Here is a 12,121-nt window from a genome sequence, read left to right as displayed (position 1 = left end):
GTGGAAATTCAATCCTCACCGCATGGTCCATTTAAGCCTTGGATCTACCTCATTTTTTGGGTTCCTATCCTAAAATAATTTAGAAAAATAACGCAAATTAAGGCTCAAGTAGACCACCCAGTAGGGATTAAGTACCCACTATTAAGATCTTCTTAGGAGCCACAAAAGGTTTAGATTCTGCTAACATTTGTGTTTTTCCTTCATCTAGGTTTTTATAGCTTTATGAAAAGATGTAATAAATGCAATGGTGGGCCCTTGGAGGGTTTCACAGGCCGGTGTCATTTAGTGGCATGATCCACTAAAGCCTGCCTTATTTTTAGAAGAATATCCAAAAATGATTTCAAAAAAAACAATTCACAGTATGAATAAAACACATACATCACGGTGAGCCCTACAAAAGCCCCTTCTTGGACCCATTTGGTCCAAGTGGGGTAGGACACAAACTACTTACCATGACTAGAAGTGGGCATGTTGGACCCGATCCGGTGGGTCCGACCCGATCTAACTCGACTCGGTATCGTTCCGAACAGAACCGACGGCTTAGATCGGCCTGGTCGATTCTATAAATCTATATCCGATCTTTTTTCGGGTTAGGTTTGGATAGTGGTGTATCCGGACAGAACCGATCCGAAAACCCGGACCGAAAGGGTCCGAACCGACCCGACCCGACTCGACCCGGGATATAAACATCTCTTTATTTTCGCAAAATTCTCTCTCTGTAAAGATTTACCGCCCACGCATATTTCGAAAAACAAAAGTTTTGCCGCCTGGCCTTTTCATTCGGCGCCAAAAAACCCAACTCTCTCTTTATATCTGTTTATCTGTCTATATATACGTCTCTCCCTTTCTGTTGAAGAAGAAGGCTAGCTGGATGTCTTCTGGTAGATCAAATCCGTCATTTTCTGCCGTTGGGTTCAGAGGCTTGAAATGGTGTGTAGCTGTGTACAGGAGAGAGAGTCGCAGCAGCGTTGATTGAAGAAGGGAAGCGGACAGTGTACTGCGTAACTCAGCACCCTAAGCTTACTGAGTAAATTCTGTGGGGTCCACCATGATTTATGTATTTTATCCACACCATTCATCTATTTTATCAGATAATTTTAAGGCTTGACCAAAACAATGAAGCATATATAGACCTCAAATGGGCCACACCACAGGAAACTGTGTGAATTGAATATTTACCGTTGAAAATTTCTTGGGGGCCACGGAAGTGTTGGATCAATCTTGTATTTGTTTTTTTCCCTTCATCCGTGCCTGTGTGATCGTATGAACAGGTTTGATGAGAAATAAACATCACCGTGGCCCTAAAAAGGTTTCAACGGTGGAAATCATTATTCCAACTTTTTCCTTTGATATGGTCCATTTGATCTTTGGGTATGATTAAATTTTGGTCTCAACTATTAAAATAAGATGGAAAAACGGATGGATGGCGTGGATAGATCATATACATTCACGGTGGGCCCGCCAAAGTTTACTCAGTACGCAATCCGAATCGTTGAAGGATGGTTGGCGGAAGGAGGTGCTTACAGGCTATCGTCTTGTCAGTCAGACCCAAACTGACGGAAGCGGATCGGGTGGTATACGAAGCAGATTAGCTGGTGTAACGTCAGTGAGATTTGTGGGTCTGATCACGAGGTATGTGTTATATCCAAACCGTCCATTCATTTGGCAATATCTTATTAATGCTTGAGGAAAAAAAGAAAGTCAGATCTAACTATTAAGTGGACCACACTACGGACGACAGTGGGGATTGAACGTCCACCATTGAAGCTCTTTTTGGGTTAACAGAAGTTTTGAATCAATATAATTTTCTTTTCCTCTTCATTCAGGTCTTTGTGACCTTATGGACAGATTGGATGGAAAAGAAACGTTATGTGGATCTACATATTGTTTAATGGTGAAAATCATTATCTCCGCTGCTTTGTAATGGTGTGGTCCAAATGATCTTTGGACATAAATTTTTTTTTGGATAATACTCTAAAATGATCTCTACAAATAGATGAACGATGTAGATATAAAAATACATCACTGTGGGGCCCATAAAACTTTGATCTCCTTTGAACCGTTCGTACAACTCGGAGCTCGAGGAGCGTCAGTGCTCGTCCTCACACGCCACGTACCTAGAGCAGGTACGTATAGCTGGTTTAGCTACATAGCCTATATTAGGCTATATTTCTTGGACGCTCTCATCATTCTGAGTAAACTCAGTTGGGCCCACCGCAAATGCATGTAGTTCATCCACGCCGTCCATTCGTTTTGCCGGATCATTTTATGGGTTCAACCCAAAATTGATGCATATACAAAACTTAGGTGGACCATACCACTGAAAAAGGTGGAAGTATTGATTTCAACCGTTGAAAATTTTCTAAGCCCTCAGTGATGTTTATTTGTCATCCAACCTATTCATAAGATCAGAACACATGGATGAAGGGAAAACACAAATATCAGCTTGATCTAAACCCTCTGTTGTCACCAAGAATTTTTCAACGGTAGATGTTCAATTCACACTGTTTCCGGTGGTGTGGTCCTTCTGAAGTTTGGATGTACTCCATTTTTGGGATAATGCTCTAAAATTATGTTTCAAAAGAGATGGACGGAGTTGATAAAATGCATGAATGCCACTGGGGCCCACGGAGTTTACTCAGTACGCTTACCATACTCCGCTGCCCTTCGTACAAAGCTTCTTCGAGAAGCTGATTTCGCGATGGGATATTGTATCCATTGAGTAAACTATGTGGGGGCCATCTTAATTTTTTTGATTTATCCACACCGTCCATCAGTTTTTTCCGATCATTTGAGGGATTGATGCTAAATTTTAAGTATATCTAATAATCAAGTAGATCTCACCATAAGAAACAGTGAGAATAATGATTTCCACACCATTGACAAAAATGAACGGTCTGAACTTTGCCCAACTCGCTCCGACTCGGTTTTCCTGACCGAGTCGAACTCGGATCGGTTCAGGTCAGCAGGATTTAGGATCGGATTGGGTCTGAGGACCTGGACTCGGTCCCGGATCTGACCGAGTTCGGGTCAGGCGATGTAGAACTCGGACCTGGTCGAGTTGGGTCCAAGTGGGGTAGGACACAAACTACTTCCCTTCTAATAGGGCTGTCAATGGGCGTGCTGGGGTTGGTCTTGGCCGGATGGGCCTTCATGGGCCAGCATTATGTATGGGTTTTTTCCGATGCTTTTCATATATTTCTTTTTTCCAGCTTATTTTATGATATGGGTAAAGGAGTGCTCAAATTAACTACATGACAGGAGACAACATGATAAAATTCGAGGAGATATCATGATACTTATTTGCCATCCAAGCTATTCATGCCGCTAATAAGGTGATGTGAACTTGGATGGTGCAAAAATACAAACATCAGATTGATCCATAACTTTGGCAGCTCATAATAAATTTTTAATGGTGGAAATTCAATCCTCACTGCGTGGTCCATTTAAGCCTAGGATCTGCCTCATTTTTTGGGTTCCTATCCTATAATAATTTGGAAAGAATGGACGGACGGCCTGCACAAAAACCATACCTCACGGTGGGCCCACGGAGCCCTGCCCAGACAAATTATTAGGGAGGCAGGGGCGTCCACCAAATTTGCCAAACACGCGTGTAGAGCCCTATCAATACACAGGCAGTCATAGGTGCCGATATGGTCCATATGTGCTGGATCCGATCCGTCCCTCAATTAACCTCAATGACTATTAGCCGTTTCACTTCTGAGAAGGACCACACCGTACAAAAAAAAGGTCTGGAGGGCCTATAAATCATTTCAGCAGTCCATTTACATCATGGCCCACCGAGAGTGAAATGGCCTATCTTTTCATCCAGATGATCCAATCACCGCAGTCCACCTAATAAAAAGATCGGATCCAGCACATGTGGTCCATAAGCCCAGCATGTGCATGGACAGAGCTCTACACGCGTGTGGCCTTACCAACAATCTCGAAAAACAAGGACAAAACACACCCACCAAAAGCAGCTGTTTACGGTGGATATATCATATATCTCAGAATCGCTATGGCTGCTCTCGCAGCATTCCAACCCCGCCAATTTCTCTGCTCTCACCACCACCCAAGAACATGGATTCCCGCCAAAACCCATTTGAAATCTCAAAATCCTCGTCGCATTTTCTTCATTTCTTCTTCATCCTCAACACCATCATCAGAAACAAACACCGAAACTGCGGAATCATGCGTCAATTTGGGACTCTCCCTCTTCTCCAAAGGACGGGTAATCGCGCTCTTTCTTTGGTGTACGGTTTTCATTTCTCCGCTGAATTTTCCATCCAAGCCATGTATTATGGATTGGGTGTCCTTTATTTCGTTATTTGTTCTAATTTTGATCCGGTTTCTCAAAAAGGAAAAAGAAAAAAGAAAAAGAAAAAAAAAGAAACCTACATTTCTGCGAAACGGGCTGATTGGAATTAATGAAATCTTCACATTGTTAAGTCATTGCAAAATAACGGATGGGCAATTCGTCTTGTTTGGATGTATTGTTGAATTTAATTGCGATAATTTGTTCAACGTGGAGGAAATGACCAAATTGTTGTGGCCTCCCCTTAGTTTTCACACTTAGGAAGTGGCACTCTGACCATGGTTTTAAGACTTGGCGACTGGGTCGAACTTGTTCCTTGCTGAGTTGAGTCGTGGCTCGGCCAAGTCATGGGGTGACTTGCTTGAGTTGGGCTGAATCACCACATATTTTCAGTGCTTGCTCGTGGTGCCGAACTGGATAGGACTCGATGAGTTGCGTCCGATTCAAACGAGTCATCAATCCTTACCTCAATCTGTGGTTGCAGTCCTTCCAACTTGAAGAGATTGAGATTTTGGAGCATAGCTGCTCATTTGAAAACTTGGGCTTTGGAGTATGCTCACATTTTGCCTAGGAATGTGCTAGATCGGGACATGTGGGCCTTGCATACTGAAAGATGGCCCGGATGAGTGTGCCTGCAGGATTCAATGGTCTACGCGATCTTGGGACCTTCCAATTACGATCAATTTCTTGGATTGTATAAGAGATGGGCCAGATGGATAGATTGGATATTGAACTCTCTTTCTCCCTATTTTCTCTTTGGACTCAGAACTACTCATCTTATGAGGATCTCATCCCTATTTGAAGGGGTGGAGGAGTTTGGATGAGGCTGGGAGTTATCCTGTTTAATGTTGTCGAATAGCATATGCGATCGTGTGCGATTGCATATGCGTGTGCACAATTTTGAATTCATTTCTAAATTCAAAATTTAGAATTAAACTAAAACATATGAGAGAAATTGGAAAGAGGACTTGCGTGGGACAACAACTCAACTTTTGGGTGTCATTTAGCTCTCACACTTTCAGTTCTTAAGTGCAGTAAGTCTTATGAAAAGGGAACATACATATGCCTTACCAAACTTGAAGGAATTCTCTTGCAAGACAACAAGGAAGGACTGAGTTTGTGTCTGGGCTGCCCATGTGTATCCCGAGCTTGCATGCTTCTGAATGAAATGACAACACCCCCCACACCCCACAACAGGGCCTAAGGAAGTTAGTTGCAACTTGCAACTTGCTTATTTTCACTCTAGTGGTGATTCAATTAATTATTTCATTCAAAATTCAAACACGGCCTTAATATGTGTCTTAGGAAATGGGCAATTTATTTACTTTAGCATTTATTTGATTCTACACTCGAATTCTTCTAAAATTAATGCTTCACGAAATGCCATGGGGAATTTACTTCCAATATCCAACATTCAATACATTCCTTATGGAATGGGTAGCTGTTACTTTCTCTATTCAAAACCTTTATTTCTTCGAAGCCAATGCTTCACAAATTACCATTCTGATATTTTTATTCACTTTAATGTGTAATATATTTTTTTATCAACATTTTAATCATGTCAACATTTTGATCATGCCCATGTATTGGGTGGCCATTACTGTTTCCAATTTGTTATAGTTTCAATCCATTCTCTTTATAGAAAAGGCTTCACAAAACTGGTGGTTACAAATATTATAGTGTTTTGATTTGAACATTTACCATGTGAAGTGCAAGTTTGATCTCCAACATTTGATCCAAGCATTGAGAAATGGGTAGCTATTATTTTACCACTTATTTGATTTTATGTGTCACGAGTGGGAAGAAAGCTCCTTCTCAACAATCAAAAGAAGGAGATGGTTGGCTGAAGGAAGGTAAATCCTTTAAGGATGCAATTGGTGGCATCCCTAGCAAAGGGAAAGAAGAAGAGGAAGATCTGGAGAAGAAAGAGGATGAGGAAAACATACAACAAAAGGAATGGGTATGGAAAGAGATACAAAAGGATGGATCGATAGTGCAAGTTCATCCGATGGTCGTGTAGAAGGCATGGGAGTTCTTGAAATGGAGTTTCTCAATCTCCATTAGGCCTAGAGCGTTGAAGAGGGGGGATAGGAGAATGGTTTTTGTAGAATTGCAGTGTGGAAGAAGATGATAGCGTGGTAAAGCTTTTGACCGATTCAAAGGTGTGGGTCTCGCCGCGTCCACAGGTGAATATGGACTTCCTTATGGCTTGCTATTTGTTCAAAGACGATATAATCCGAGAGGTGTCGAGATGGGAGGATTAATTTGTGTGGTTGGGAAGAATCCCGGTTTCAGATTTGGGAACTCCCTTTGGAGTTTTGGATATGTGAAGTATTTAAGGTAGTGGGTTCTTGTCTAGGAAAGGTGGTGGGGATTAATCCATTGCTTTAAGGCTACAAGATGCTACGTTTTGCTCGTATCTGCGTAAAACAGAAGAAGCAAGGTCTAGTGCCACAAAACAATCGTAGTAGTTGTCGGAGAAGATCGGGCCTCGATTAGAGTAGTGAAGGAGTTGAAAATCAGTCCCGGGAAGGTGCATGTGGAAATTAACCACGATCAACCGTACTATGGAAGGAAGGGAAGCTTTCTCAATGTGTCACCAATGGTGGACCCAATTGCAGAGGATGACGAATCACAAGATGGGTGCTTCGATGGAACATTTACCTAAAGTAGGAGTCGTGGAAGGCGCTAATTGGCCAGGAGGAGGTTGGCGGGGTGAAATCAAATGTAGAGGCGACATATATACAGGAGGTCGGTGATGGCGGGAGAGAGGGGTCAATAGTAGGGGGTATGTGTTGAAATAAGAAGAGAGAGAGGGTGTCTCGAAATGTAGATGATGTTAGCATCATTAGTGATCTTTATGCGAAATGCAGTAGGGGTTGGTGATGAATGTGGGAAAGAGAGCGCGTGTGGCGATACGGTTTTTGAAGATAGAGGAGAGCTTCTTGCACATGTTGAGGACAACTCACGTGTGGAGACTTTATTTCTTTCTTCACGTGTGAAGGAAATAGAAATCCTTCACACGTGTGCAGAGGCCTCTCAATTAAATACAATTTCCGTAATTAGATTTCAAATGGAAATTCCGTAGTAGGTGGGGCTAGCGAAGATGCAAGATGCATGCTAGAAGACAACGGAGGAGTCGATGCAATACCTTTTGCAAGCTCGATCAAGGTCTATCACCAGATCCTCTACCCCTTTGGTCGATCACATCCTCGGGGTGTGGTCTACACCATCTATCCATGGGCCTATGCCCTCAGACTCTTTTCGAGACTGTTGGTTGTACTTGTGGTCTAGACCGGCCTGTCGAAGTACGGGGAGTGAGACTAGCTTCATCTACATTAATTACATTTATATCTTCATATGCATCTTGTTCCAGATATTCTTCCGGACGTAGGGTACTATCGCATCTCTTTTTTGATTGTTTTTTCATATACTCTATGATCTCCATTCGGATTTGTGGAGTAATTTTGTCACATGCTTTTGCATTTGACCCCGGTAAATGTGCAAGGTGTTGCTTGTGCCTTGCAATGCCACCGGAACTCACATACCTACATAAATCACATATTATGTGAGTTTTTTCCGTAATACTACGGTAGTGCCCATACTTCCAACCTGGGTCATTCGACTTGGGTTTCAAAGAGGAAGATTGGGAAGAAGACATTATGATGGTGGTGTGTGTAAACTAAAGTAAATGGAAAGTAAATTAAAAAGTAATTAGAAATTAGAAAAAAAACTAAAAAGTAAACTAAAGTAAAGTAAGAGACTAAGATCTAAGAGTAAAGAGACTAGAGAGAGAGAGAGAGAGAGAGAGAGAGAGAGAGTTACACACACACTTACACACTCTACACTAGTAGTGGACTAGTAGTAGTCTAGTAGAAAAGGAGATAGAGGGAGAGAGAGAGAGTTGAGTTACACTTGTAGAAAGGGGGAAGAAGAGGGAAAAGAAAATGAGAAAGAGAGAGAGAGAGAGAGAGAGAGAGAGAGAGAGAGAGAGAGAGAGAGATTGACACAAACAAAATTAAAATTACAAATTTAAAAGAGGTTCCAACTTCCAAATTCTTCAATCTTCACTTCTTGTCTAAGTTGTCTTCTCTTCACCTTTGCCCCTTGACTCGAGTATTGATCTTGAATTCTTGTTGTACTTGTAAGTTGTAGGTAACTTCAAACTTGTAAGTTGTAAGTTGTAACTTATAACAAAGTAACAAACAAACTAAAAAAAATAAAAATGATAAAAGTTGTTAGAACTTATAAAACTTAGAACTTGGATATTATGAAACTCTAAGAGAAAATGAGATAGAAAGAGAGGTAGAGAGAGAGAGTGGTGTCTGTTCCCTTGATTGACTTAGAAAGTAGAAAGAGAGTTCAATTCAATGGATGAAGAGCTTGGTTGTCTTGTAGATGTAGTAATGTCTCTTGAATCTTGATTCTTGAATGTGGATGTATGTTTCCTTCCTTGATTGAAACTTCAATCTCAATCTTGATTCTTGATTCTTGAAAGTTGAAAAAAATATGGAATATGGATGGAGAAGAGTGTGGATGTTTAGAACTTGGATATTATGAAACTCTAAGAGAAAATGAGATAGAAACAGAGGTAGAAAGAGAGAGTGGTGTATGTTCCCTTGATTGACTTAGAAAGTAGAAAGAGAGTTCAATTCAATGGATGAAGAGCTTGGTTGTCTTGTAGATGTAGTAATGTCTCTTGAATCTTGATTCTTGAATGTGGATGTATGTTTCCTTCCTTGATTGAAACTTCAATCTTAATCTTGATTCTTGATTCTTGAAAGTTGAAAGAAATATGGAATATGGATGGAGAAGAGTGAATGTCGAGTGCTTAGAAATATGTAAGAGAGAATGTAAAAGAGCAAAATAGAGAATAGAGAGAGAGAGTTTGAGCTTTGAATGCATTTAGGAGTGCTTAGAATCCTTTTTTATAGAGGAAAAAAAATCAGGATTTAAAAAAAAAAAGGGTCAGAAAATGGTCAGAAATATGGCCGTTGGCCAATATGCGATTGCATATGCTGTATGCGATCGCATATGCTGGCACATGTGGCATATGCGATCGCTTATGTGCAGTGATCACATATGCCACTGTCGCATATGCGATCCCACCACATATATGTGCATATGCGATCGCATATGCAAATGTGCGATCGCACATGACAACACTGATCCCGTTTCATCCAATCTCGCCCTATCCCAATCTTATCTACAGACTACAAGTGAATTCAATTTTGAATTCATTTCTAAATTCAAAATTTAGAATTAAACTAAAACATATGAGAGAAATTGGAAAGAGGACTTGCGTGGGACAACAACTCAACTTTTGGGTGTCATTTAGCTCTCACACTTTCAGTTCGTAAGTGCAGTAAGTCTTATGAAAAGGGAACATACATATGCCTTACCAAACTTGAAGGAATTCTCTTGCAAGACAACAAGGAAGGACTGAGTTTGTGTCTGGGCTGCCCATGTGTATCCCGAGCTTGCATGCTTCTGAATTAAATAACCCCCCCCCCCCCCCCCCACAACAGGGCCTAAGGAAGTTAGTTGCAACTTGCAACTTGCTTATTTTCACTCTAGTGGTGATTCAATTAATTATTTCATTCAAAATTCAAACACGGCCTTAATATGTGTCTTAGGAAATGGGCAATTTATTTACTTTAGCATTTATTTGATTCTACACTCGAATTCTTCTGAAATCAATGCTTCACGAAATGCCATGGGGAATTTACTTCCAATATCCAACATTCAATACATTCCTTATGGAATGGGTAGCTGTTACTTTCTCTATTCAAAACCTTTTATTTCTTCGAAGCCAATGCTTCACAAATTACCATTCTGATATTTTTATTCACTTTAATGTGTAATATATTTTTTTATCAACATTTTAATCATGTCAACATTTTGATCATGCCCATGTATTGGGTGGCCATTACTGTTTCCAATTTGTTATAGTTTCAATCCATTCTCTTTATAGAAAAGGCTTCACAAAACTGGTGGTTACAAATATTATAGTGTTTTGATTTGAACATTTACCATGTAAAGTGCAAGTTTGATCTCCAACATTTGATCCAAGCATTGAGAAATGGGTAGCTATTATTTTACCACTTATTTGATTTTATGTGTCACAAATGGGATGAAAGCTCCTTCTCAACAATCAAAAGAAGGAGATGGTTGGCTGAAGGAAGGTAAATCCTTTAAGGATGCAATTGGTGGCATCCCTAGCCAAGGGAAAGAAGAAGAGGAAGATCTGGAGAAGAAAGAGGATGAGGAAAACATACAACAAAAGGAATGGGTATGGAAAGAGATACAAAAGGATGGATCGATAGTGCAAGTTCATCCGATGGTCGTGTAGAAGGCATGGGAGTTCTTGAAATGGAGTTTCTCAATCTCCATTAGGCCTAGAGCGTTGAAGAGGGGGGATAGGAGAATGGTTTTTGTAGAATTGCAGTGTGGAAGAAGATGATAGCGTGGTAAAGCTTTTGACCGATTCAAAGGTGTGGGTCTCGCCGTGTCCACAGGAGAATATGGACTTCCTTATGGCTTGCAATTTGTTCAAAGACGATATAATCCGACAGGTGTCGAGATGGGAGGATTGATTTGCGTGTGGTTGGCAAGAATCCCGGTTTCAGATTTGGGAACTCCCTTTGGAGTTTTGGATATGTGAAGTATTTAAGGTAGTGGGTTCTTGTCTTGGAAAGGTGGTGGGGATTAATCCATTGCTTTAAGGCTACAAGAGGCTACGTTTTGCTCGTATCTGCGTAAAACAGAAGAAGCAAGGTCTAGTGCCACAAAACAATCGTAGTAGTTGTTGGAGAAGATCGGGCCTTGATTAGAGTAGTGAAGGAGTTGAAAATCAGTCCCGGGAAGGTGCATGTGGAAATTAACCACGATCAACCGTACTATGGAAGGAAGGGAAGCTTTCTCAATGTGTCACCAATGGTGGACCCAATTGCAGAGGATGACGAATCACAAGATGGGTGCTTTGATGGAACATTTACCTAAAGTAGGAGTCGTGGAAGGCGCTGATTGGCCAGGAGGAGGTTGGCGGGGTGAAATCAAATGTAGAGGCAACATACATACAGGAGGTCGGTGATGGCGGGAGAGAGGGGTCAATAGTAGGGGGTACGTGCTGAAATAAGAAGAGAGAGGGTGTCTCAAAATGTAGATGATGTTAGCATCATTAATGATCTTTATGCGAAATGCAGTAGGGGTTGGTGATGAATGTGGGAAAGAGAGCGCGTGTGGCGATACGGTTTTTGAAGATAGAGGAGAGCTTCTTGCACATGTTGAGGACAACTCACGTGTGGAGACTTTATTTCTTTCTTCACGTGTGAAGGAAATAGAAATCCTTCACACGTGTGCAAAGGCCTCTCAATTAAATACAATTTCCGTAATTAGATTTCAAATGGAAATTCCGTAGTAGGTGGGGCTAGCGAAGATGCAAGATGCATGCTAGAAGACAACGGAGGAGTCGATGCAATACCTTTTGCAAGCTCGATCAAGGTCTATCACCAGAAGGAAGTTTTGCAAGTTTATGAATTAGCAGAAACATGTGAGAAAGTTGTAGTCTTATATCAGGGGGAAGTAGTAAGTCAAGCCTTTGTAGGACTGCTTTAGGTTCAAGGAATAGGAGAAAATGTGACATCAAAGATGTCGGAAGAGTGGAGAATGCAGTAGAACACCATCCAAGAAGTTGTGGTAATGTTGGAATATGAAGAACCAAAAGCTGGGAGTCAAAACGGTCTAAGGTTAGTTCCAATTAATTCTAAGATGGTGATTAATGGGTAGGGTGGGAAAATTTTA

At 41.1% G+C, this 12,121-nt stretch overlaps 1 protein-coding gene across 3 annotated transcripts in view; it reads left to right on the top strand.

Annotated features, from left to right (window-relative positions):
• Window positions 1–3,978: 3,978 nt before the first annotated feature.
• LOC131224805 (protein LOW PSII ACCUMULATION 1, chloroplastic) overlaps window positions 3,979–12,121 on the top strand; it is a 28,413-nt gene continuing 20,270 nt past the window's right edge. For all 3 annotated transcript variants that reach the window (XR_009161185.1, XR_009161184.1, XM_058220206.1), the window contains exon 1: window positions 3,979–4,234. Coding sequence is in view for 1 of the 3 variants with exons in the window: in XM_058220206.1 (XP_058076189.1) it covers window positions 4,022–4,234 (213 nt within the window). In the remaining 2 variants the exon portion in view is untranslated. The remainder of the gene's footprint in view (window positions 4,235–12,121) is intronic.

The sequence above is a fragment of the Magnolia sinica genome, chromosome 14 (assembly GCF_029962835.1).
Source record: "Magnolia sinica isolate HGM2019 chromosome 14, MsV1, whole genome shotgun sequence".
NCBI lineage: Eukaryota > Viridiplantae > Streptophyta > Magnoliopsida > Magnoliales > Magnoliaceae > Magnolia > Magnolia sinica.
The sequence above is the reverse complement of the archived record's forward strand: the minus strand, read 5'-3'. Positions and strand labels throughout refer to the sequence as shown.